The 26,835-nt window shown below is 40.3% G+C and overlaps 1 protein-coding gene across 1 annotated transcript in view; it reads right to left on the bottom strand.

Moving 5' to 3' along the window:
* The window catches only part of ANKRD50 (ankyrin repeat domain containing 50), a 40,085-nt gene extending 13,506 nt beyond the window's left edge, over nt 1-26,579 (bottom strand). Inside the window, exons 1-3 of the mRNA XM_053941107.1 lie at nt 26,462-26,579; nt 24,358-25,634; nt 3,684-3,913 (exon numbers count right to left, since the gene is read on the bottom strand). Coding sequence (XP_053797082.1) covers nt 3,684-3,913; nt 24,358-24,836 — 709 coding nt within the window. The 5' untranslated portion in view covers nt 24,837-25,634; nt 26,462-26,579. The remainder of the gene's footprint in view (nt 1-3,683; nt 3,914-24,357; nt 25,635-26,461) is intronic.
* Nucleotides 26,580-26,835: the final 256 nt, after the last annotated feature.

The raw sequence follows: 26,835 nt of genomic DNA, 5'->3' as shown, positions 1-26,835 counted from the left end.
AATTCCAACCTACAATGAAAAATTAGAGGACAACTTAGATTTTTTTTTATTTTGGAAGCAATCTCTCCTGAAGTAGTCTCATGCCATTTATTTTCTGGAATGGCAGAAAAGTTCAGCTCCAAATCTGGCAACCAATTTGGTTTGGGGATTCAGCAATAGAACTACATGAGTAGCTCTAATCACCAGAAAGTGAGGTTTCTCAGAGAAGCTGCATTGTGATTTTTTACTGTATTTCTCTAAGATTTTCACATTTTTGCTTATTTTTTAATTTTTTGGAAAGGTTGTAAGGAAAACAACTCTTCACATCTATTCAGACCAGTAAACAGCAGAAACATGAGCAAGACATGTTCCCGAGATTTCTAATCAAGAACAAATTCGGATAAACACCAACTCCTAAAAGTTCCTGTCTGTCTGGAACTGAATGACAAATAAAAGGATGAGTGAAAAATGGATGACTTTGTCAGTTCCTGCCTCTGGACATGTGGGTGAGTGGAACTTAAACTGCCTCTGAAGCTAAACTGAACCCTTTCACCTCCACTTTCATTTTTTTATTAAATTTTCCAGTATCTTTCTGGTATTTGTCATGAACTTAATGAGAACTATGGCTCCCTGAGATGTGACATCTGCACAGGTTGTGCAGCCATCCTTCACGCATGATAAGGAATTCTTCACAAGAATGTCAGTGTTTAACTGAGGGGTATAATCAAGCCCCATGCCACAGAAACTTGATTTACGTGTCTAGCAAAAAAAAAGAAGAAATTAGGTAAATGCCTATTAAAAAGAAGTCTTTTAAAACCATTTGTATATATGCACTTTTGCCTACTTACCTTTATGCTTTTAATGAGAAATTATCTGCTGTTCACTCCAACTTATCTATGTAAAATTGCCTGATTTGAAAATGCCTCAAGTTTTCCAACTAATATGAGGGATCTTCAAACCAGGAAATTAGTTTTGTAAGCACAACTCCTATGCTTTCAAGATTTAGTCTCATTTTAAAAGAGAGCTCATTAGCTCATTAGCTAAAAATGAAAAAAAATACATTTTATGTTCTGTGCCACTTCCATGTTGGAAAGGCTGTGTTGATGTAGCTGCTTGAGTGCCCACACTTGGAGCCAAATGATAACAAACGATGATGTGGGAGACAACGTGGATAACTACGGGTGCAAGACAGAATTGTTAAATTTAGGGGAAAAGCCACTAGGAAAAGCAAGCAGGCAGCATGTAGCAGTTGGTGACAGAGCATATGAAGAGAAGGCAGTTATCTGTCCCTCTCCTTTTTTAACTCATTTGGCATTTGCTCATTGTGGAGGGTGACCACAGACTCAGCCAGGCATCGTCTCACATTTGGTTCATATTTTTGAGGTTGTCTCTGTAGCCACAAGAGGCAAGACTTTTTTTTTTTCCACTTTTCTTTTTTTGGTTTTAAATTAGTGAAAGCTGAGAATTTGAGCAAGGGGAAAAAACCTGTAGTACGCTGTGCTACTACAGAATCTGGGAATACAGAAGGGCCCAGAGCACAAGCTGCAGCAGATGAAGGCACAGCTATTCAGTTTTCATAAATAAGTCGCCACCAGAAGTGAAAGAACAAAGAGGACCAGAACAAACACCCCTCCTCCTTTTCTCATTGTTAAGAGTGCTAGGGATGATTATTCACCACTGGCAGTGTCAGGATGACAGTGGGTGAGAAAGACTGGACTCTCTCTTCCATGTCATCACTATTTTTGGCTCAGGAGCCGCTTGCACAGCTCCCATCTGTACTGCACACCCAAAAAAAGAGCATCATCAGGACAAGGCCACTGCAGCAAGCCTGCTTCCAGTTTTTGGGAACACTTTGCTGACATGAGCGCTAAACCTATTTGTTAGACAGATTCAGAAGAATTTTTTACTGAATGAAAATTTTAAATGAAAACAGATACAAACTCACTGCAAACAAATTAAAACTGGCCAATGTATGCATATTTCATACCATGCTCCAAAACTTTTTTAACAGAAAAAACTACAGATGGGACACATTTTCTTCATCAGTTCTGAAAGGATCCTAATCTCTCTCACCAAGTTAAAGATCAGTGCAACTGATTTTTATTTGGTCCAAATACTCATTGTCAATCTCCACTACTGCCCACCCACCAACTAAATATAAATAGCTTTAAAAATTGGCTTAGCTAAAAGTAAACGTTCAAATACCACAAAGAAGGAGAAGAGTTTGCTCCAGCAGAAGAGTTAATGTCAGTTAATCCTTTGCAGGCCAGAACCAAAAATAAACCCACAATATTTGCAGTTTTACAACACCAAGTTGCATAGTTTTTGAAGTTAACAGAAGCTTCAGCCATGCTCCTCAGTTCCTCACTATTGCAAACCTGAATATTGGCTGGTAACAGGAAAATCCTCCAACCATGTATTAAATGGGCAGCCATCACATTGGCTGTAATGTCACATTTTCCTTTCATAGTGGCTAAACCATAACTGCCTCCAAATAGACCCTAAAATATCTTCTCAATTTGTATCCAATTCTTTCTTTGCTGTACCTTTTCCACAGTGAAGATGGGATTATAGTATCACACACCAATTTCCTTTATGCTATTTATCAAGTCACACTCTGTGGAAATGAAAAATTAACTCACTGGAATTAAATATTTTTTAAAGGCATACCCATTAGTTCTGCTGATTCTTCCTGTCAGGAATTCCATCTGGAAATATACTTAAAAGACAACAGCAATTTTTTAGGGCTAGTCTGAAACATTGTATGATTCAATGGAAAGGAAACAGGACTGTTGTGAGAAAGTCTTGTCTGGTTTTTGGCAATAACAACATATCTAACCAGCCAAACTCTGACAAAACTATTCCCATGTGAATGCCTGAAGGAACCCTGTGAAGCCACCCCAAAGTTTCTTTCAGTTGTCACATACTCCCAAATACCAGTCTTCATGTCTGCCGCTGATTAATACAGTACTTCATTCCAAAATGCAATTATCCCATTGACCTTCTGCCACTGTGGAAACGAGCAAGCCTATGGGTCTAAGTTCTATAATCACATTTTTTGTCCTAATTGTGTCCTTAATACACACAGGCTTTATACATAGGCCTGGAATCCAGTCCAGATATTGCCTTTTATTAAATTTCAGAGAACTTCCAGTAACAATGTCATTACAGTGAAGAAACGTTCTCATGACACAGTAAAGCCTGGAAGAAGAAGCTGTAAAATTTTTTTTTTACTGTGCAACTTTTGCCAAAAGCACAGTCTAAGAATTCACATCTACATTGTTCCTCTCTCCAGTTTCAACTTCAGAGATTATTACCGGCGTTTTGCAAACATGGGGAGAGATTTTAATGGAAAACCTTCTGAGGTTATAAGGAATGGGTGTATGCAGCTGAAATACTTCTGCACTTACACATCACCTATTTTGAAGCCTTCTAAAATGAGTAAAGAAGAGGAAAACTCAAGATATTGACGAGAACATGGATGCTTTGCAAAGATAAAATTTAACTCTAAAATGTTTGGCTGATTTAAACTTTCCATAGTCCTTAGGAAACAGGGATGTGTGATTTTTAATTTAGAATTACTGTTTTTGCTATTGTCATTTTTTAGAAGTAAGCATGCAGCAGTGCTTCCCACCATCCCCAGGGCCAGGCAAATACAACATCCTAGGTAGAGGTCCCAAACAATTCCTGTGCTCTGTGCTCACCTGTAAACATTTTTGTAACAGCTTTACTCTGCTTGCGGGCAGAACACAGGAGGAGCAGCCAGGGAGGGAAGAACTCGAAGTGGCTGGCCAAAATCTCTGCTATTGTCCCAGATAAACTCGTGGAAGTCTGTTCACCCTCAGAAACATTACAGCCCTCATCCACCGAATCCACCAGCATGAAGAGGGTCTGCTGAGGGGGCTTCATTCCCAAGAGAGGCAGCAGAATGCACCTGGAAGGAGCACAACACAAAATTGGTATTTTAAATGCATTGAACAATACATTGACTGTCACATAGGCATCCAGGACAAAGCTATGATCAACTTAAAATGCAAAGTTACTTTTTAAAAAAAGTCACCATGGAAAATATTGAAGTAGACTAAACTAGAAGAAATACTTTGAACAAGTAGGTAGTGATATAGCTCTTGTTTAGGCACCATTACTTTTTCATGAACTTCTAATTTATAACAATACTTTAAAATTATGTAATAGTGTTCAAGGCTAATTAGAAGACTTGGAAAAATGTTGGTTCACTAAGAAGCTACTTGGCCTAAAGCTTAAGAACTTCACTACTATTGTCTCTGCCAAAGCTGTTGCTACTGCTTATCAGAAACCAATAGTGAACAATAGCTGGTCATGGAAAAAAAAGTCTGAAAGACACATGAAATATCAAAGCTCAAAGAGTTCAAGTCTGAATGAACAACAGTATTACAAAGAACAGAATTTCTGCCATACCTTCACAAATAAAATGCAAATTAGTAGCAGATTGAGGCATTCGGTAGTGACTTTGATGTATTAGCTTTTATTTATATTGAAGTTGCCAAGCTCCTGTTACCGGGAAAGGATTATCTGCATCCTTGGGATGCAGCTCTAACAACACATCTGATTGTGTGGCTAAAAAAATTCAAATTTGCATCTACTGTTGCTCTCTTTAGCAGGTGGTTCTTAAAAATATACCTAACTGTATTTACATGTATCTTTAAATAGCACTACATAACCATCATGCATCTATTCAGTATTTCCACACTACACTACTATTTTTTGGGAAACTTCATAGTGATTTAAGCCTGTAAGTTTCACTGACTAAATTATCTTTAAATACACTTGGCAAGTAAACTTTGACTTTATAGTACAAGGATTTGGAAAATGAAATGAGGTGAGAAAAATACATATCTGACAGTTTACTCTCTTGTAAATTTGCTGTTTGCACATGTCCCGAAGGCATGCCCATCATAAGTATTTTTGTTTTACTCAAGTCCATAATAACCTTTTTTCATTTATTTTACTGAACAAATTTACCTTTAGAAGACTTTGGTCAACACATTATCACCTACCAAGCATTCAAATGGGAATAGGAAAATCCTGCCTGTTAATGCAAGAATTTAACCCACTTCAGAAATGATTCATAAGCCTTGTTGGGGGAGGTTTGTTATTTTCTGGTTTTCTGACAGATAAAAAAGCAAAATGGAAACAGTGGTGCACTTTTCACGTCTGACAGTAACAGCAGAATCTAGCAGAACAGACTAGGGGGGAAATTTCCTCAGAGGTATAAAAAGGAAGTATGGAATACTTGTGATCTGAAAATATTCAGTATTACATGGATTTTAAAACATGGCCTTTCCCCTCTTTTTTTAAGAAGCACAAGATTTCTGGAACTCTTGTAATTCCCCAGCTAGGTACTCCTTTAGAGGATGCCTGTGTAGAACTGAAATCACTGCTCACTACGCTGGGAAGTTAAGCAGCTACCAATTTACAGAACAGGAAATTAAAGTAGCCATGAGGTTAAAATTACTTTTCCAAGTGATGCCAATCCCACAATGAAAGGAGGAGGTTGGAAATGACCACATTTTCCACCCCTTCCCCCACCACAACACTGCCTTGCCCCCTTCAGCTATTTGTGTCAAGGCATTTTTCCTGCAACATCCCTTTCCCTATCAAAACTAATTTTCTTCTCACATAGTTCTCTGTATGAAATTACTTTTTGAGAATGAATGTTACTATGAGATATGAAGAAATGGTAATGGTTATCTTAAACTAAAAATTTCACTTAAAATCCATGTGACCCTAACAAAATGCCTACGAAATACCTTAGGAGCATCCAGAAGCATTCTTGTGTCAGTTTTTACCTGTTGGGATCACCACCAAGAAAAGCAAATAGTCTTGTCTGGGAAAGATTTCCAGATCACTCTGCTCCAAACAGGGCTGGAAGCAGATGTCTAAGGAATAATTTAAGCACTGGGCAAGCACTAGAAGGCCAAATTTTACCAGTATCTCAGCAATCACTGCTTCCAGGGACTTTCTGAAATTCAGCCTTTGCATTTAACATCCCTTAACTGACCACACTTCCACAGATCTGTCCAACTGGTTTAAGGCTCCGACATTCATAACAGAAAGGCTGTCTGCAGCTTAGCTGCACAGTGCATGAAGTGGAAGGGTTCTTCCTTTTGTGGTTTAAAAACCAAAATGTCCTTGGTCCATTTGATATCCTTCAACTTCTGACTGGAAGGGGCAGTGAGCAGTAATGTCATATTCCCACTATCTATGCCATTTGTACCACAGCCTCTCTGAGCTATTTCTTCCCAGGCAGATGAGTCCTAGCATATTGAAGCTGCTATTCCACAGCCCCTTGTCTCCCTGTGCTCTGCTTCTTTCCACTTCACAATACTTGTATTTCTGAATCTTAACATAATTTAAATTCCACTAGGAAAAATATATGCACATAAGAAATGAGGCACAATGACTTCTCCCAGCTTCAAGCAATATTAATAAAAGTGTGGCATTAACAAGATATTGATCAGGCTTTCTCTTTAAGTGCCCTTTGAAACTGTTTGATAAAATTCTGTTCTTCCGAGACACTTTACATCACGAGTTCAGAGTGGATGCCAAGGAACATAATAGGGAAACTTTTCGGGAAGTGCTGTGCTAATTTGCCAAAGTCCCATTATGTGACAGCCAGGGGATCAGCCCCAGACAGCACGGGGTTAGGAAAGGCAGGTCCTGCCTGACCAACCTGATCTCCTTCTAGGACAGGGTGACCTGCTCAGGGGATGAGGGCAAGGCTGTGGATGTTGTTTACCTGGACTTCACTAAAGTCTCTGCCAGCATCACCCTCATCAGCCTCCTGGACAAACTGGCTGGATGGTGGAGTCCAAAGTGAGGTGGGGAACAGAGTTAAACCCACCTGGGGCCAGGTCACAAGTGGTATTGCCTGGGCTCAGTTTTGGGGCTGGTTCTGTTTCGTATCCTTATCGCTGACCTGGACAGGGGCACCGAGTGAACCCTCCCTAAGTCAGCCTCATCTCCCAAGACATGGTTTAGTGGTGGACTGGGCAGTACTGGGTCAATGATCTCAAAGGGCTTTTCTCCACCATCCTATGAGTGAGTCTGTGTTTGCCTCCATAACATGACTTAGTAATTCCCCTCCCCTACCATTTCTTGATTACACAGGAAAATAACATAAATCAACAAGGAATTAACAATGTCTTTAAAGCACTTCCCTCAAGGGTGATTCATCTACAGATTGTTGTAACAGATTGCTTAATTGCAGAGTGCCTCGCAAAAGACTGGAAGTTGATTTTCTTTACCTTCTGAAAGGGTAACAGCTTAATCTTAACAAGTTTTATATTTAATATAGATATAAAAGTGGTCATAATTAAAAAAACTCCAAGTTAACCTGGATATTTGTAAAAATATAAAATCTCCAGAGAAAACAGCACAATTAGTTATTTTATAAGATGGAATTCATTTTAATGGTAATCTAATGACTTACTTATGCAGAGCAAAAATGTTTTACATGCTCTGCAGCAAACAAGAATTCCTCAGAACAATGAGTCATCCCATAGAATTCTTCAGGATTGCTACTGAATTGACTGAACCCATGCAAACATGATTTTCCACACATGACAGGAATACATACAGGCTATGCTGAAGTTCTGCTTATGGCTGGCCTTGAGATTTTTAGATTAGATCCACAAAAAACACAAAGACACAACAGAACAGAGCAGAAAGACAGCGGCATTGTCCAAAAAAGCTGTAAAGAGTCACAGTGGAGTGCACATACTTATTTAAAAAAGAAAAAAAATAATAAAGCAAACACGTTGCCAAATAGCAATTACTGAGTGGCTCTAGGAGCAAAAGAAATAATAATGTGTTACTCATATTTGACTCTCTCTGGTGTATAAAAAATTCAGCTATGTCCCACTTAAATTGGGAGTGTAGCTTGCTAGAAGTGCTCCTGTTTCTCTACCCTGCTGTCAGCATTCTCTACTGACAAACACACAGAACAAGTGTATAAAAATCATCTCCTAAGCAGGCCAGAAGCAGCAGGGCAAAAAAAAAAAAAAAAAAAACCCAAACACAAAAAAAAAAAAAAACAAAAAAAAAAAAAAAAAAACAAACAAACAAACAAAAATAAAAACAAAAAAAACAAACCAAAACAAAAAAAAAACAACAAACCCACAAAGAAAAACACAACCACTACCCCTGATTTATCAGACTCCAAGTGCTGCTACTTTAGCAAAGCATGACATGCTTCAAATTTTATGACGGAAGGTACGTACTTCGAAATCTGTTGTACTACTACTGAGCTCTGACTTTTCCTTTTCTAAACATTGTAACAATGCTTCAACAAACTGCTTCTTGAGACAACTCCCAAGAGTTTATATCTCAGTATTTCCAATTTGTATTCCTGACAAGCGCCATCCCAGATGTCTGCATCTTTCTTTGTTCTTTCCAAAGAAAGTTTGTAAAAAAGTGGACAACATCGTTATTCCACACAAAGCCTCCTCCTGCGTTATTTGTATATTTCATGAACATCTTTCTTTGTTCTTTCCAAAGAAAGTTTGTAAAAAAGTGGACAACATCGTTATTCCACACATAGCCTCCTCCTGCTTTTTCCCACGTTTCTACACCAGATTCCTTGAGGAAATTCACCAGCTATTTGTCATATTCCTAAACCCTGCATATTGATCAGGAATATATGCCTATATATATATATGTATAGGATCAATGTCTTTGTGATTATGTATTTATATATAAAGAGTTTAACAATATCTAGTGTATAACAAGATAATTCTCCAAGCACTCATCTCAATCTTCAGGAAAGCAAACAAGCATCTTTCTTCTTGTAAGTGGCTCACAACATGATATATCACAGCCTTTTAAAATGTGATTTTTAAGACGCTTACTTCCATTTATGTTGTATCGGCAAAAAACTGAAAATAAAGTGCACAGTGAGACTGTAAATCAGCTATATTTACATAATGTTGTAGTAATTTTTGCCAGCAACACAGAAGCAGTGGGATTTTTGCCTAAAAAATCACACACTGAGACCCAGCAAAAATCCTAGCCACTAAGGGGAAACTTGATGCTGCTGCCTCTAAATGAGATGCAGCAGAAGCTCTGCTGTGCCCAGCCCACTGCTGGGAAGGAGAAGGCTCTGTAGGGCAGTTAAGAGCTGGAGAAGCTGCATGCCAGAGAAAGGGGAAGGAATTATCTTGTACAGACACCACAGAGGGGAGCTCAGGCCATTGCAGGACAGCTAAGGACAGAGGTACCCAAGGGCACAAATCTATACAATAGGGTTTTCACTACTTCCACTGCTCATGGAGTAAACTAAGAGCTTCTAAATGCCTCAGAAAACAAAATGCTAAACTCCAAGTATTTTTAATCATCCCTACTTGAGAAATTCTCACAAGTGACTGCAAACACCAGAGCTCACTTCTCCTATGCTTAGAGACACATGTTCATTTGTATATTGTAATAATCCAGGGGTTGGTTAGCATGGAGTATAATCCATTAAAGCTGTCTGTCCCCACCACCCCCAGTTCTCAATTTGCATTTAAAAGCATGGAGCCAGTGAAGATAAAGCTGTTAAAGACTGTTAGAAGCTTCAGCAAAAACAGACTTACACCAATAGCTGCATTTTTCTCTTTTGTTTTCCAAACTGCATTTGGGGCACAGGTTGCAATAAAAAAAGAAAAGATGAATTTAACTTCTAATAAAATTGACAATTCCTGCTCTTCAGCTGATGAAATATTACCCTCTTTCCAAGTACTTTTAGCAGCTGTATTCACACAGAAAGAAAAACCAGAGCATCTTTACAAATTGCTTGTAGCACTGTTTGTAGAGGAGTGAGTTTTATTTTGTCCTGTGACAAGGCATTTATGTCTTATGGATGACTTACAGTAAACAGTTTATTTACCTGCCTTATAATGCATTCTGGCTAATAATTAAAAGGGAAATTAATGATCAAATAAATAGCTGCTTTCTGTATATCACCACCCCAATTCTTGGCACTATATACATGTGGAATACAGGCCTTTACTTCTTACTAATTTGCCCAGCTGCTCATACTGGTAAAAACATCCAGAAAAACAGACACACGGGACCCTTAAATAACTGGGAATATTTATGAAATACGAGGGCTGCAAAGCACAGAACAATTCCACACTTTAAAAAGCTGAAAAATATAACCCGTTAGGCAAAAGTGAAGTGACCCAGTTGGATGTGTGCACACCTGTGTACACACTGACAGATCTGATCTGGTTATCAAGGTGCTTGTTCTGTATTTTCTCAACAAGATAAAGTGCACTGCAGCTGATTATGACTTTCTGACTAAGTGTAATACTGGAATTAAGGCACACTCCTGGGCTACAGTATAATACAGATTATTGTTTCTAGTAAATTATTTATTTGCAGGCTGCACAGGAAGACAAACCGGCTCTAACAATTCTAACCAACCATGGTTAATCCTATGAAGGAAGGCGCAGAAAGCAGAAGAGGAAAACAAACAAACAAAACAAAACCCACCCTGAGAATCACACATTGGGAAAGCTCTAGGTGAAGTACACAGATGTAAATCGAGGGTCTGGCCTTTTCAGAAGTGGTGAATTAGAAACAGCAGGCAAGTCTTGTGCAACTCAATACCTGATTTTGCAATGTCTTGTAGCAACCTGGATTTTATCTGCAATTGTAAGGCAGACTTGCAGCCCCACCAGGAGAGCACAAAAGCCAGCTCTAGGGCATCAGGCCAGACAAAAGCAGAGCTTATGGTGCAACCAGCGCCACTGGTCCCACAGCAACAGGCCATGCTGGACCCTGGGTATTGATTAGAGCCCTCCTACAGTCTCACACAAATACAGAGGTGATTTCTGCCTACAAAGCACTGCCAGCGGATCTACTCGTGGATTTACTTGAAACCTCGAAAAATAGAAACCTTAAGAGCAAATATTTTGGTGTAATAGTGGATTGCCCAAAACAGTTAGCAAACAACTTGGCTATTATAAAGGACAGACAACTGTGGCTGAAAACCATTCACAATGCTACCAGGAGCAGGCTGACTATTTTAAATTGAATATAATTGCCGTATGTCCTAACACATAAAATGTATTCTAAATTACTCTGAGTCTGACATACAAAAATCTGTGTCCCCAAAGGCAAAGAGGGGAAGAGTACAGAGTACACAAGGCAATGAAAAGATTTTTCCCCAAACATGTAATATAAAAAAAAGTGCAATGTATTCAAAACAAACTCTTACACTTCTGTTTTAGTGATGGAGAGGTCACCTAGTCCACTTCCCCACCTTTAGCATGATCAGCTCTACATCTGCCACCCTGACATACAAGCCTAGGCATTCCTGAAGATTTCCACAAATCAATACTATCTCCCTAAGCAATCCATTCCAGTGCTTCAATATTCTTCAAAATGGGAAGTTTTCTCCTTCCCTTCCTGCGTCTAACCTTTACCTGCTTTCCTGCAATTCAAACATTGTACTTCCTGCCCTATAACTTCTGCCCCACAGATAACACCAGGGTCATAACAAGGAAGCCAATAGTACCCAAAATTTATAACCATTTCTCTTCAGTCACCTCACAGAGTTAAGGAACAGGTTGAAAAGAAAAAAAAAACCCACAGGATAGACACCTATGAAACCAACTTGATGTGCTGTGTCAGTTTGAAAGTGGTGTACTGATAATTATGTACAGTTGCCAACGTCTTATTCCATGTAGTCAAATATAGTCCTACCTTGCACATGGCCTGTTTGCACCAGTCTCCTGTAAGCAAAGCAGTCAAGATGGCATTTATGGTTATCTCTTATCCACAAGTCCTGTGACTCTTCCAAACAGACACTAGATTAAATTTATCAAAACCAAACCATGTCATACCATGTTAGTTGCTTTTCACCTCTTTGTTATCTCCCAGCTGTCTGCAAATAGTCTGTCTGATTGATTATATCTTCTGGCATTTTTCATCTTGACACACTTCTAATTCCCCACACCTTTTATATCAGTTTTAAATCAAGGCACTAAATACACACATTTTTCTTTCAACTCTGAATTTTCAGCAATCCTGATAAAGATAACCTGTGCTTTGAAAACAATCAGAAACAGTTTGAGAACATCTCACCTATTCTATGTTGGATATCTGTTTGAGGTTTTTGGCCTGGGCTGTATTTCTCTTTGATCTTACCTATTTCTTGCTACTTTTAATTATGTTAGCTGACTGCAAAATGACTGCTTTTAAAGAAATGGCAATATACAGGAGCATTGAAATTTTAGCTTTCCTACTGCTATCAGTTTTTTCTCCCCAAGGAATAGCAGACCAACACTTGGTGGATATTGTCTTTTTTCTGCTAACATATGTAGTTACTTCTTGTGAAACATACCTCACAGGAAACACGATCAACGCACCTTGAACTTGCAGTCTGGCTCTCATTTTTACATTACTCTTTCACTTTCACATTTACTGACTGTTCTACTTTCTTTCTGCCACCTTCCTCCTAGAGTTCAACCATGTGAGCTATGAGGAGCTCAGTTCCACTGAACCAGACATTTAATACAGTGCTTTAAGACCTCAGTGCTCTTCCCAGCCAATTCCTTTCTTTCATATACTTGTCTTCATCAGATCTTACTCATAAATCCTCTGAGATGGTGAACATCTCCATCTTTTTTAGTTTGTCTTTCTTCTTCCTCCCCTTCTAAGGAAAGAATCATAGAATCATTTAGGGTGGAAAAGACCTTTGAGTCCAACCATTAACCCAACACATGCATTTAAGATCATTTCATAGTCACTATATCCAAAAGATTTCTTTCACTTCCTCAGCTGATTTTTTCCAATCTGACTGAAGCTAATTTATGTCTCCCTACTAGCTATTCTCTCCTCTTTGATATCAGAAGCATGGTCACTGGCAGACTCCTTGTATCACGCCCTCCCAGCTGATGTTTATCTCCTATTTGTTATTCAAATTTTTAACTCCACAGACATTATCATCCAAGTTCTATGCCATGGATGACAACACTTGTTATCTTAAAGCAGCTTAGCTTACTTGAGCTTGCTGCTTTGGTAGGGTAAAGCACTTGTAATTTTACAAAAGACATGGTTTTGAGGTGAGAGAATCTCTCTTAGTTACTTGGACAAAGCAGGTAAACTCTTAGACACACAAGATGGTCTGATAGGTAGTTGGTAGGTAGTTTGATTTACAGTCCATGGAAGATCAGGCATACCAAAAAACCTTGAAGTAAAATCCCACGTGTAGGGCTATCACCACACGTGATATATGTATTTTATTCAGATTTTCCTGTGGCTTTAATTTCTTTACTTTATTCTGGACCTACAAGCAAGCATATTATGCACAAAACAAGCTACTTTTTTTAAAAAACATACCTGTTACACAAGTTATCCTGACAGATCTTTTAGAGCACCGAACTCAATCTTGACTGTACACTAAAATTTCCAGTTCTGCTTGTTCACCCCTTACCTTTTTTCCATTAGTATAAAGACAACTAAGGCATTTGATTACTCCCTGACTTATCTTCTTGTCTGTCCCATGACCTACATGACTAAGCCTATTTTCCCTCTCCTTCTCCATCCCGTTTTTGAGCTGCTGTCTAAGTTGCTATTATTTAGATTTATTCCTGGAATTTATCATCCACCAGGTTTTGCTTTAAAGCTCTTTATTTACGGTCAAAAATCAATGTTTCTCTTTCTATTAAGCATCAGTTAAGTTCTCAATGGTATTTTTTTCCTGCAAATGCATCTCTCTCTTTTTAAAAAAAAGTAGGAGGTGTCAAAGAACGTAGGCTTTCGATCAAATGCATGAGATAAAAGCATCAAATCAGACTTACTGAAAACTATCATTAGTAGAAATGAGAGAATTGCCTATACTTCGCCTTATTTTGCATACATGTAAATTTAGGATAACTTACTTTGCAAATATTCAAAAGCCTGTGGCTGAAATTCAACATGTAAGAGTGGGACACCACAATAAGAAAATGAACAAGTTTAGATATGCAACAGAATGTATCAAAATCACAAGGTTAGTTTTAAATCATTTATGAAATCAAAGGTACAGCAAGTGAAATATATATATATATACACAAATACAAACATTCAGTCTTTTCAGCTTTCCTTATTAACTACCTGATTCCCTAGTCATAGCAAAACTAATATTTCTTTGTTAAACAAAAATGTAACTTCTATAAGCAGTGTCATCTGAACACATTAGTACACAACAGTTGAAATTCTTGTAACTTTACAGGCATTTGAATTTGTAGGTATTCTTCTGCGTTTTGGAAATAGACAAAAATCCCTTTATTTTTTCTGTTTCTATTTATGCAGTGCATAAACACAACTGAAGGAACAGATATTTCTTTCCAGGTATATGATTGCATTTGCTGTCATGAGAGAACTGCTAATCACAAAAAGAAACCTAAAAACTCCCAGATGAGGTAAGTAGAAAACTGCACTGAATAAATTCAATTTTGTGACTGTTGTCAGGCTATATGCTTGTTTATTATGTTCTATTATTCCATGACCATAAAAGAGAATACAGCAGATTAATACACACAATAAAAGAGCCACCATCACTACTGCAGTTCAGTCTGACGACCCTCAAATTAATTAGATTTGTCCCATGCATTCCAAAGGGGGGAAAAACCCAACTTTACTGATTGGAAAGCAGGAAGAAGAGCTGTAGTGGCTGTTTCAGCAGTAAGCTGCTCCTTCAGAACAGAGGGCTCTTGAACTGCCAGCCTGGAAGAACCAGGCCAAACAACAGCTGATATTTTACAATCTTGATCATTCCCTAATGAAGTTGTTCCACACCTGCCTGTGTCATGTCTTGCACACCATCATAAAGCACCTCACACTTCCACTGCTGAACTGATTGCAGGATTATACTGCCCAACCTCATTTTGAGAAAATCCTCTGCACAAATACCAGATGAAAAGCTGTTGAGAATTTACCTTCCTAGTCAAGCACACTTAAGACAGCTTTCCTACTCTGTTTGTTAGCACATATCTTTATCCATCTTATTTTCCATCTTAGTAGAATGGACTATCCTAATGTTTATTGCACTTAGTTGAAGAGGCAACAGATGGAGCAGCTTTCGTGAGTCCCATTCAAAATTATTCTCCCATACTCCCCAAAGCACGATTCACAGCACACGTTCCTCATGCATCACTCTGGGGCCTTATCAGTTACCTTGTGGTTTGGGTTTTTTCATCCCCAGCCCCAAACAGATACAGTTTTTTCTGTTTTGCCTGTAAAGCTCCAATTGATGCTTTCTGTATTGTCACCATAATTTACTCTGAAAAAACACTGTAGGTTAGCACTGTAAACCTGATTCTATAATCTTACTGTACTGTTGTGTTTAGCTTTGGAACTGCTTTTGTAGCCTCATATTTATTAGCCTTAGCTACAATAGAACAAGTGACAGAAACTACAACTTCCTCTTCCTCCCGTCCAATTATTCATACACAAATTGTTTACTGTGGATGAAAACCACAATTTAAAATTAAAGAAGGTATTAACAAAAAAAAGTATAGAAACACAGAATGATTTGGTGTTGTGCTGCTGACGTTTCCATCTGTTAAGACTTTGATCATTTAAGGTAATCCAAAATCCTACAGGACACTATTTCTCTTAGCATGGATCAGCTTCACTTTACCTACAAACTGAGCTTTTTTCTAATGTCCTGCTGAACTCTACTCCAGGAAAGCATAGAAAAAGGATAGACAGCTTAGTGTGTCATGCTCACTATCGCTGCAGGAGAGCTAATGTAGTTAAACCAAGCCTTGTCAATTAATTGCTCTAAGATGGAGATCATGCTGTAATCCCATTCTGAACAGTTTTTCCTCCTGAGGTTCATTCCTACCTGCCTGTTACTGTCATCTCTACACTGCTGGTATTTTCCTTAACCAACCTAGAACTTCTGAACAGTGCTCTCCTTCTTCCAGGACAACTCCATGATGCTGCAAATAACCTTAAATAAGGTGCTGCCAGGGCCCCTTCCTTCTCTCATGTTCTAAGATATCACAGATCTGTAGCACACAACTTGCATCTTATGCACAGCCAGGTAGGTGCCCACCTCCCCTTCTTCACATATGCACTACCACCTCTTATTAGGACATGACAAAGAAAAAAACCCAAGGAAAAGACACTGCTGGTGGTCTGTGGACTCAAAGTCCACTCACATATGATCCTTTATTTCATCCTTCCTCTCATTCCCATCAATTTAAACAGCAGCATCCACAACTGAGCCCAAAAGTCTGATGGCGTTCTACCTGCCTGCACGGCCCTCACTCTGTGTGAAGGTATCTGCAAACATGACAGAGAGAAAAATTTGATAGCAATTGTTTTGCCCCTTTTACTTCTTCATTATGCAGTTTTCCCCAGTTGCCTTCTTTTCGTGATCTCATTTTCAGTTCTTTTTTTCATGCTATCTTCTCACATTTTGATGTCACAAGCAGACCAGGAACCTACCCACCTCTATTCTTTCTGGCACCTGCTCTTCAATACCTTTGAACACCTCTGTACAACTCAACCCTTGGGTCAATGTAATTATTTTCTTGCCTTTTTGGCCCAATTATTTCTTTTTCAGCAGTCATTCTTCAATCACAAAATGTCTTTCCATTAACTATGGAAAACACTCCTGCTCCTGGACAAAGGCAGAAGATTTCTCACCATTCCCAGAGTATTGTACTCATCATCACACTCAAGAAACTGAAACCTCTTCAAGTCATGGCTTTCAGGAGGCAGTATTTCAATACTATCTTCTCCCAGTATATAAGACACACTACATCCTTTCTACTTCACAATCCACCAAATCCTTTTTATTTTTTCATTGAAAAAGAAGACAGGAAAAGAAACCTAAACCCTTGCACAAGCTATGAACATGTGCACAGAAAAATGAAGGGAAGGGAAATAATTAACAAGAATGAAGGTCCACCTAACTAAATAGCTTATAGGAAAACCTGTAAGGTTTAAGTCTGAGCCACACTGATTAAAGCCAAAATGTTAATGCCTATAGAAGTAGAAGACAAAAAGGTCTATGTAAGTTGTCATTATTAAAATGCCTCGGGAAAACTTTCTTATGGTAATTTAATCTGAAAAGGTTAAAACCTTAAACGGTATTATGTTCAGTCTGTAGGCTGTGCTTCCATACAATGAAAGAGGAACATACAGCTTGCTCTTGCAGAAACACTGACTGCTGCTATGTGACCCGTTAACTCCGCAGATTTAAGGGAAAAGCCTAAAGAGAAACATGCCACGAAGTACTTAAGCTTCAGGCAACTCTCAACAGTTCTAATGGTCTGGAGAACACCAGAACACAGTGTTTCCTATGAAACCCAGCACCAGTTAAAAGTCTAAAGGCCCAGTTACACATAAATACTCAGAAGCTCCAGCAGAGTCAAGATGCTCTCACAAAAGCAAATTTACCTGCTGCAAGTCCACTGGAAAGACAGGCTGAGTTGGCAGATTCTTTTTAACCCTTTCGTGGCATGCTCTTACAGAAATAGTTTCTCATCTCACCCATAAATTGGTATGATTTTCAGTTGGTATCTTGCCTCCATCATTGTTGAGTATTAAATGAATCACAGATAACCAAAACAATTTGCTTTTAACTGTAATGAGATTGTTCTTAACTGAAAACTACTAAAAGGAGAAATCAATCTTCTACCAGATCAAGCTCTTCTGAGCTAGGGCCCATCTAGCTTCAGGATTCTAGTCAAGCATAAGTGAACAATGTAGGAATGGACAAAAATCTGGGAAAGTACCAAAGTAGAATGTTGCCTATTTACACATCTAAAACATTGGTAAGAAGAATTCCCTTTAGAAACCGAACCCTTTTATTTAGGTAAGGGATTTTTTTAATGCCACATTCTTAGGCATGACCTCTGAGGACACATTAACAAAATGAATTAGTGAATTTCAGGCTGAGATGAAAGAGAATAAAGCTGTATTTAAAGACGTAAAAGGCTGTCACAAAAAAGGAAAGAATGAATTTATTCTCCATGTCTCTGGAGAACACCCTGAGTAGCAAAAAACTTAGTTTATAGCAAGAAGAAACCAACTCAGTGTAACATATGAATTTTTTTTTTTTCTAGACGAACTGTGAAGCATAAGAGCAGATGAAGCCAGCATCTTCAGTTTTTTCTGTCTGGTGAAGGAGATGCTGGACTTGATTTTTCTGAGCTCCCCTTCCAACCTTCTCAAGGTTGAAATCAGTCAATTGCACATTTGAACTTTACATGTGGTAAATGTATAACAAAAACACTGGAGGTTTAACAACTTACTTCTTTAAAGGGTCTTGTAAATTAATTTTTTATGCATTCAGATCCTTCTTTGCATGAAACAGGATACAGTTAGTCCTTGCCTTTTTTTCTACCATTTATAGCTCTACGAAATTAAAGGAGTCTGACAAAACCTATATCCTCATCCCCTTCTTGCAACCACTGGAGAGCTACAGCTCCCAAGGTTGTACTGAAGCTCTGGAAGCAGAGGGAAGGGCTCTGTAGCAGCCCTTTCCAGAAGGAAGTAGATTAGAGAGAAAGAAGTAGATCACTCCCAGACAGTCTGAGACCTGGGTGAGAAAAAATGAGTCATTTATCATCTATGAAAGATTAATACTGAATTACTAATGTCCTCTAGAGTAAATTGCTAGAAATCCCAGCAGCTTTTGGGTTTCCAGTAGCCCAAGCTCAGGTATCTTCAACTGTCTCCAATGTGCTGCCTCTCACCTTTTCACAGCAGTCTTGGAACTTGGGTGCTGCAAACTGCAGTAGAAGCACATACCATGGTTAATTCACTAGCAAGGAAAACTCCCAAGTTTGTAGGGTGCAATATCAAAACCCATTAAAGTCAGGATACTCCTAATTCATCTCAAATTTACTCCAAAATGCACTCAGATTTTTGCAATTAAGAATAGGCTACTCCAAACCAGCAAAAAGCTCACTAGTTAATTGCTCAATAAAGCCTACACAATCCATTATAATTTTAATTATATTACTGACTTCAAAGATGGTACAAGGAGTTCTAAAAATGAACAGCTTCTTCACACTTCATCTGCCATCGTTTACAACTCAGTGTCTAAATCTTTTCCTTCATCTAAGCAGGAAAATACATTTCAGTACTGCAGATTGAAAGTCCCTGGACAAAAGTCACAGAAGGTTTGCTGAACAAATCACTGTTTTTCTACATTGTCAGACAAAGATTCCAGAACTTGAAATAAAGCTTCTTACCCCGTATCATTTAGATAGGAGTAAAAACTCTATCACCTACAATTTGCAACTTTCTCATGATACACCACTCTTGAGGGAAGAGGGAAGAAAAAGATAAAAAACTTAGTAACGTGGAAAGGCAATACAGGTGAAGGGCTGCGGGAAGGAAATGCTTGTTTGCTCTGGCTGACAGTCAGAGGTTTTTCCTCTGAATTCTGCCCTTTAAGAGCTTTCCATTACATTGCCAAAGACAGAACACCAGAGGCTCAATCCTTTGGAGTTTCCAAGCAGGCAGAAGGAACTTTACATAGATAACAGCAACTGGCACAAGCCCTGCTGCAGTTTAACGCTTTCCAAGGGAGTGACTCACACAACTCATACAAGGCTTTCAAATTTAAACAAAATAAACCCCTGCTTCAAACTTGCAGTCAGCAGAGAACCTTACATGACCTCTCACACCTCTTACACTCAAGTCTACAGGTATTTGCATATTCTAGAGAACTGTAAAACTGTTTGGCCTTTTACATCACTTAACATTATTGCCTACATTAAATCACAAGGCAAATATGCAGAGATGAGGAGTTAGAAACAGAAGAAAAGCTCTGATAGTCTGGGAATCTGCACAAAAGGAACCACTGCACTGAATTTAGCACCAGCATGCATAGAATCTGGTGTCCTTTCTGGAGGAAACAGAAAGAAAATAAACATCTTTTGATGCTGACATTAAAAAAAAAAAAAAACCAAAAAAAACCAAAAAAAACCAAAAAACTTAAGCTCTGGGGTACCGCTTCCCTACATTCACTTTTGGTAAAGAGGATGTAACATCAGCTTGAGACAATGTCTAAGAAGTTCTTAAAGAGCAATAGATTTGTTCAGCAGCTCTTTCTGGTTTAGGTTTTGTGGCTTTATTTCTTTTAAATTTCTGGAGGTTTTGGGTCTCTGCTGATCAGGGAAATCTCCTTGCATGGGAATGGGGAATGCAACTTTAGCAATGCAGTAAGTGGAAATCTGAATTCACAGCTTCATTCTTTTTCCCGATAAAAGTCACTCAGACCCTCTAACATTAAAGTAGCTGTATGAGAAATACTTTAGTAATAAAATTAGGATATTTCACAAGCAAAAAAACACTTGGACACTGTTGACCCAAATTCAGTATGTGAAAAATAAGGATGTGAAAAGTCTCACAAGATTTGAAGTTCCTTGAAAAGACACCCAGAAGCTGGAAAGAAACTTCACCTGTGAGTGAGAGCAATGCAGCTCCACCTGCACCAACCTGCTGGGAGATGGGAAAATCCACCATTTTTTGGTAATTTATTAATTGCAGCAACACACCCAAACAAAATTCAAAGTTTGGTTTAAGTTTGTACCAGACCAAGACACAATAAAGGTGAGTTTGGTGGAACTTTAAAAACATGATGTTATTTAATACCTTCTACCTCTTAATTCTCTATCCCAGGAGCTTTGGTCTTGGCTATCTTTCAAACTCAAGAGCAATGGTGCAAAAAAGAATCAGCTCTGCAGGGTAAACCATGCCCACACTCCTAGTGACAGGCACTCTCTGGGCTGTGAACGAAGCAAGCTCAGCCTCCCACCAATAATCCCAACTGCAGCACAACCCATGGGAATTATGTGTTTTTCCCTACTGTCTGAAGGTGTTTAATGTCATCTCCTCTGTCTGGAAAACATAAACCAGGAACATAAGGGAAATGCCTTTCTACAGCCTGGTTTACACAAATTTCAGCATTATCCACAGCTTATATCAGAGTTGCTCTAGGCCCTCATGGCCTTGGATAAGTGGTATCTGCCTGTATTCCTACCAAATCACTGGAAGCATAAACTTGCTGCAGGAAAACCAAAACAACCTTAGAGATAACATTACAAAATTTGGGTTATTCAGAATTTAACCTTTTTGTATCAATAGGGAAGAATAGCCTAATTTTGAATTAAATTCTTTGTTTATCACGTAATTTCTTAACTTCTGATGTCTATAACATCTTTTCCTTCCCTTCTGCTGTACTTTCACTGAAAATTTGAGTGTGAGGGTTCAGTACTCTCCCTCACATTTTAAGCTGCTTTTGTGCTCCACCACCAAGTGCCTGATAAGAAAAGTGCTGTAAGTAGCTGTTCTTTCTCTCAGCTGTCAGTGCAGCAACAAATTCAAAATGCTAAATGCATTTGTATAATTCAGCCTTTATGGTTCTTCAAAACTTCAAGATCTGCCCCAAAAGAATTTTAGGGCATTTAAAGCTTATAAATGCATAAGAAGTTTTACAGAGGAGATATTTAAACAGTGTGAGAACCGTCTTAACTCTTGAGGGTCATTGCTTGCACATGTAGCACTATGACCATCAGGACTGCTGAAAATCTATTTAAAAAACATCCTTCAGGAAAACATGTCACCATTTTAACTAACAAACTTTACATTGTTTATAAACTAGCATGTTACCAGACATTAAGAAGCTTTTCTTTCTCAGTATTTCCAGGACAATTAGCACAAAAATAGAGTGGTATCATCTTGTTTAGCACTTATGAAGAGAAGTCTTTCCATTTTAGGCCATGAATACACGGCTGGGTCTGGAGCAGCTGTGAAAAGCAGAGCAAAAATTTGACAGTGTCTTTAAAGAAAAATCTTTCTCCTCTTCTACTGAATAATCTAAAATAAGGCAGAAATCGATGGAGCATTGAGACAAAGCACTTTGTGCTTCTTCAGTGCCTCTACACAATGAGAGATGCAATCATCTGATTAGTAAGTCTTCCTAGAACTCATTTCACATTACAACAACCTCCTTTTTAACATAAACAGGTTGTTTAACAACAACCTTTTTAACATAAACTCTAAACACACCGGAGCAGAGGATCCAAGTGCTCAGTGGCAAGACTCAGAAACCACAGAACATCCTAAATTTTAATTTTGTTAAAACCTTCCTTGCACGGTTTATACACTAGCAAAGGTTCAATTAAACAAATGATTGAGGCGTCTGATGGTGGGAAGGGGGGGGGCAAGTGCATCTTGTTTGTGGACAGAGATTGTATCACCCAGCAGAACAAGCTCCTGGTGCTGCTGTCAACAGCCACCTCCTGGTCCCCTGCCACAGTGCTGAAAACTTATATTCCCAGCACAGCACCTTGTCTCCAACACCTCATCTCCCTTAAATTTGAAACAGGAGAACGAAGACTAGCCACCACAGCTGCTTTTGAGAGCAGGAGATCAGGATAAGTGGGAGCAAGGGAATAGATGAAGGACAAAAAGAAAAATCTCCTTGACTGACTGAAGCTGCTGTACTATCCCGTAAGTATTTTTAGTGTAATAACAGGAGTTCACAATCAGTGCTGCAAAATTTGAGAAGGAAAAGACTATTGCTGCATGTTGTGCCCATTTTATTTTTCCAGTACAAAACCAAGAACCGCATATACTGACCTACTCAAAACAGCCCATCATTAAACCCTGTGTTTATAAAAATCAGTCTAAACAAATCTGTATTATATTTTATATTTCTAGATTGCATTTTTGTCTAAAGACATTTACCTAGCTCCTGTTCTGTACAGTAAGGCAATCACTTTTAGAACAGAGGAAGGATTCCAGCTCTTACTGAGAACTTGTGTGTACTAAATTAGTCAGATTTCCCTGTAATAGACTTTTAAACACAAACAGGCTCTTATGCACCAGATTAATCCACTTTCATGATTTTAAAAGACTGCCTGAAGCTACATGGCCAGTCTGATATTCCATTTATAGACACTTAATTGCACCCAGTTTTTATTCATTAGAATTTAAGAGGGCTTAGTACCTCTGAAATTAGGACCCTAATCACTGTTAGAAGTTGCATATTCACTTAGCAGAAAGAAAAAATCCAGAGCTAGTCTCGGTTTAGACTATTTGTTTTAAGACACTACACTGAGAACAATGTAGACATGCATCCTGTTTATTCAGCAGGCAAGGACGTAACAGCCACCAGAACTAGAAGGCTCTTTCACACCACCATGGCAATGAGAGCAAGCACTACAGTTCAACCTCGGGACTTGTCTCCACAATAGTGGTAGGCAGGAAAGAAAAAATAGAGGGGAGGAATTTTATGCTGGAAACAGGCAATAAACCCTCAAGTACCACAAAAAGTTACCCCACTACACAGTACCAAAAAAAAAAAAAAATATTCAGTTTAACCAATATTCCAGAGAAGTTTTATATTGGCAACACATTCATCTGAAGCTCTGTTGATGAAGACAAGCCTTACCCTTCATGATTTTCCTACATTGTGACCCAAAGGAATAAAGACCAACAGACACATGCTGACACAGGCTGTGCTCAAGACCGTACATTGTTTTAAGAATATCTATGGATATACACTTATACACATATAATTTATCCTTTCATATACCCTTATCCTCACAGAAACAGAATTATCAGTGATATACTCAGGAGACTATAGTTTGTTAGGCAACACTAGTAAAAAAATCCTGTTTCTTTTCCATTCAGCTTAGACAGCTGATAAACCTCTTAAGGGGCAGGGTGATCAATTTCTGATCAATTTCTCAATCAATTTCTGATCCCATCAACACTTTGAAGTACTTACAGAAGAAGCAGCAGCAGTAAAGATTTGACACAATCTGTGCATATTGTGAGAAGTAACACAAGGAGTTAATTGACATTTTCCTACCACATATTTTTAGACAAACATAAAACCGATGTGCTGGATCAGACCCAGAGGTCCATTAGCCCAGTTTCCTCTTAGACAGAGCACGTTACTGGAAGCCTTTCCAAGGGTCCTGTAAGGTCTCTTTCAGGTCTGTGAAGGACAACTGCCCTACCTTTATGGCACATAGACACCATGGACCAGATATTTTCCACTCTGAAGTCAATTACTTTCAAGTCTTTCCAAAACACCCAGTTACATCTGAAGGTACTAACATACAAATGTAAATAAATTCACTATTAATAATAAACTTTGTTTTAAAAGTAAATATTTATTTATGTCAACTATAACGACAAAGTTAGATTTTTCCATGGTAAGTCTGCATGCTCTGACAGAGATAACAAGCCATGAAACAAACACGTTTTAAACTATCTGCATCTTAGGCTCACTGGAAGAAAGACCTAAATAGCAGATTTTTCTTGTTTGTTTTATTTTGGGTTTGTTTTCAACAGGGCTTTTTTTTTTTTTTTTTAATTTGTTTTTACCTTTTAAATGCTTCAGCAGGGTTCCTCTCACATTCCCCGGGCTGCAAGAGACTTTGAATAGCAGGATCTCTTAGTTTGTCCTCATATCCCTGGATCAGTCCACTGCGGCATATTTGTGTGACTAAACCTCTAATAAAGCCTCCAACACAGAGTGTGTCAGAGTCCTGGGCCCTGCAAAAATGGAAGGCCAGGGCCTGGCGATGTAAGCCTCTTTGTAGGTTTGCAGGTGAGCTTGGCCACAGTAACTCAGTGCAGAGGGCTGTCTTCCCACTGCCGGGCCCTCCTACCAACAACACACCCCAGGCAGCTCCTTTCCCAGAGACAACACTGGTGTTATTCCCAGGATTCGCTACAAGAGATGGTTTGTTGGCAGCACTGCCACCGCAGCTCGCTTTCTCCTGGAGGCAGTGCTGAAGCTTGTGGAAAACCCACTCCCTACAGTAAAACTGCTTTCCCTGCAGCAAGCTGGTTTGAGCCATTTTATAAAGCTTCTTCTCTTGGATGTGTCATAAGCTGCAGCACATATTCAACATCTCAGGAGCGGGGAGACGCACGTTCATCCAGCACAGGACGATCTTGCACGCAGAACTTGACAGAGGTGACAGCAACCGGTCACCCTTCCTGGTAAAACTCAGCAGCCTCTCCTGTGCAGGAGTGTCACTCCATCTGTGTGCTGTGCTGGGATCAGCACGGCAAAATCACAGCTCAGCTGACATCGTGCAGCGGTGGCTGGGACCAGCCCTCAGCGAGGCTTCTGGTGTGGCTCACAAGTTCACGCAGCTCCATGGCTGCATCTGTGGTTCAGGCAGTTGTGTGTGCTCCCAGTGTACAGGGGAGACAATACATCTGGAAAAGTTGAGGGAAAGCCAACTTTGCAGTGTATACTAAACGCCTTTCAACTCTAGGCATTAATCTCTCTGGATATACATACAGAAAAAGCTGTACATAATAAAATGTTCCTTCTGGGAATTTCATAAAAAATGTGATTTCTCTTCAGAGTACTATATACACACCACAAATGTGGCAAGTACCACTGACTAAAGCAGCCAGTCTGGCCAGCGAGCTTTGCAGACTTCATACATCTGGGAGAGTGCCTGAGAAGCGCTTCACATTACGGTTCCTTATGCAGTACAAGCAACAGGGGGGAAAAAAATATTTACAGCTTCTTATTTCAATACATTCGTAGTGTCTTCTTCAGGAACTTGATTCTTACTGAACCTGTTCTCAGGTATCTCAATCGCAAGACGTCAGAAGAGACAACATCTTCCCCTAGAGCTCTGAAATAAAGGAAACAGCACTTTTAACCCTACATGCAAGTCATAATTCAGTCAGCTGCAAACGCAGACAACAAAGACCAAAGTCAAGGGCTCTTATTCCTTATTCTTCCTAATACTGTTGAATTAATAAAGAGAGCCGATTTAAAGAAAAATTGTTGTTACCAGGCGTGATTAGCCACATGCAAAAAAAAATCCCCAACAATAAACAATGAGCAGATATGACAGTGGCCTCAAAACCACAGCAAGTCTTTCATTTTCTCCCGAGGAGAAACGAATATATCCTTCCATCCTAGAAACACTCCTCCTAGCGAGGCTTCATCACCGAATCCTCTCCTCAGCCCATTTTCCTCCTGCCGGCTGCGAGCGTTTTCGGGAGTTCGTGTTGCAGGGCAGCGCTGCTCCCCGCACGCTTCTTTGTTCGCGGCAGCGGCGCCCGGCAGCCCCGGGGTCACGGCGTGACACCCCGCGCCACCGCCCCGTGCCCTGCGCGACACCCGCGCACCCCGAACCGCCGCCTGAGCCCGGGCCGGGCTTCAGCCCCGCGCCCTGCCCGCCCGGGCACGGCCACGCAGGCACGGCTCGGAGTCGCCTGGCAGCGCGACCACCTCCCTCCGGGGAATCCCCCGAGCAGCTGGGGAGCGTCCCAGCCCTCTGCCTCTGTTCCCCGGCGCGGCGCCGCATGCCCTGTGCCCGCCGCCCTCCGCCGCGCACCCACCCGGCTCCGCACGGGCACCCGGGCACCCGCTCCGCGCCCGGCAGGGACCCCCCAGCCCTGGCGCCGGTGTCAGCCCCTCCCGGGCAGGGGCCTCCTCCCGCCGCTTGCTCACCTCCGTCGCCGCCTCGGCGCGGCAGCTCTTCCAGACGGCCCCTCTCGCCACTGTCCGCGCCCCTCCTCTTCCTCCGCCCGGCCCCTGGGCTCCCGCCCCCGGGCGCCGCCGTGCCAGGGCCGCGGCCACCCCGCTCCGCGGCTGCCTCAGCCCGCCCGGTGCTCTCCCTGCTCGGCGCCTCCCTCGCTCCCCGCTCCGCCCGCCCCGGCCCCGCCTCGGCCCGCCCCCCTTCCCCTCCGGCGGCGGGGACATCTGGGGCGAAGTAGTGCGAAGCGGAGGGAGACGGGCGGTGCCCCTCGCCGCCGCCCCGGGCTTTGTGCCGGCCCCGGGGCCGCCTCCGTCCCGGCCGCTCCCGCAGCGCCTCCCGGCGCGGC

Source organism: Vidua chalybeata, chromosome 4 (genome assembly GCF_026979565.1).
Source record: "Vidua chalybeata isolate OUT-0048 chromosome 4, bVidCha1 merged haplotype, whole genome shotgun sequence".
Classification (NCBI taxonomy): domain Eukaryota; kingdom Metazoa; phylum Chordata; class Aves; order Passeriformes; family Viduidae; genus Vidua; species Vidua chalybeata.
This window is presented reverse-complemented; position numbering and strand designations above follow the sequence as displayed.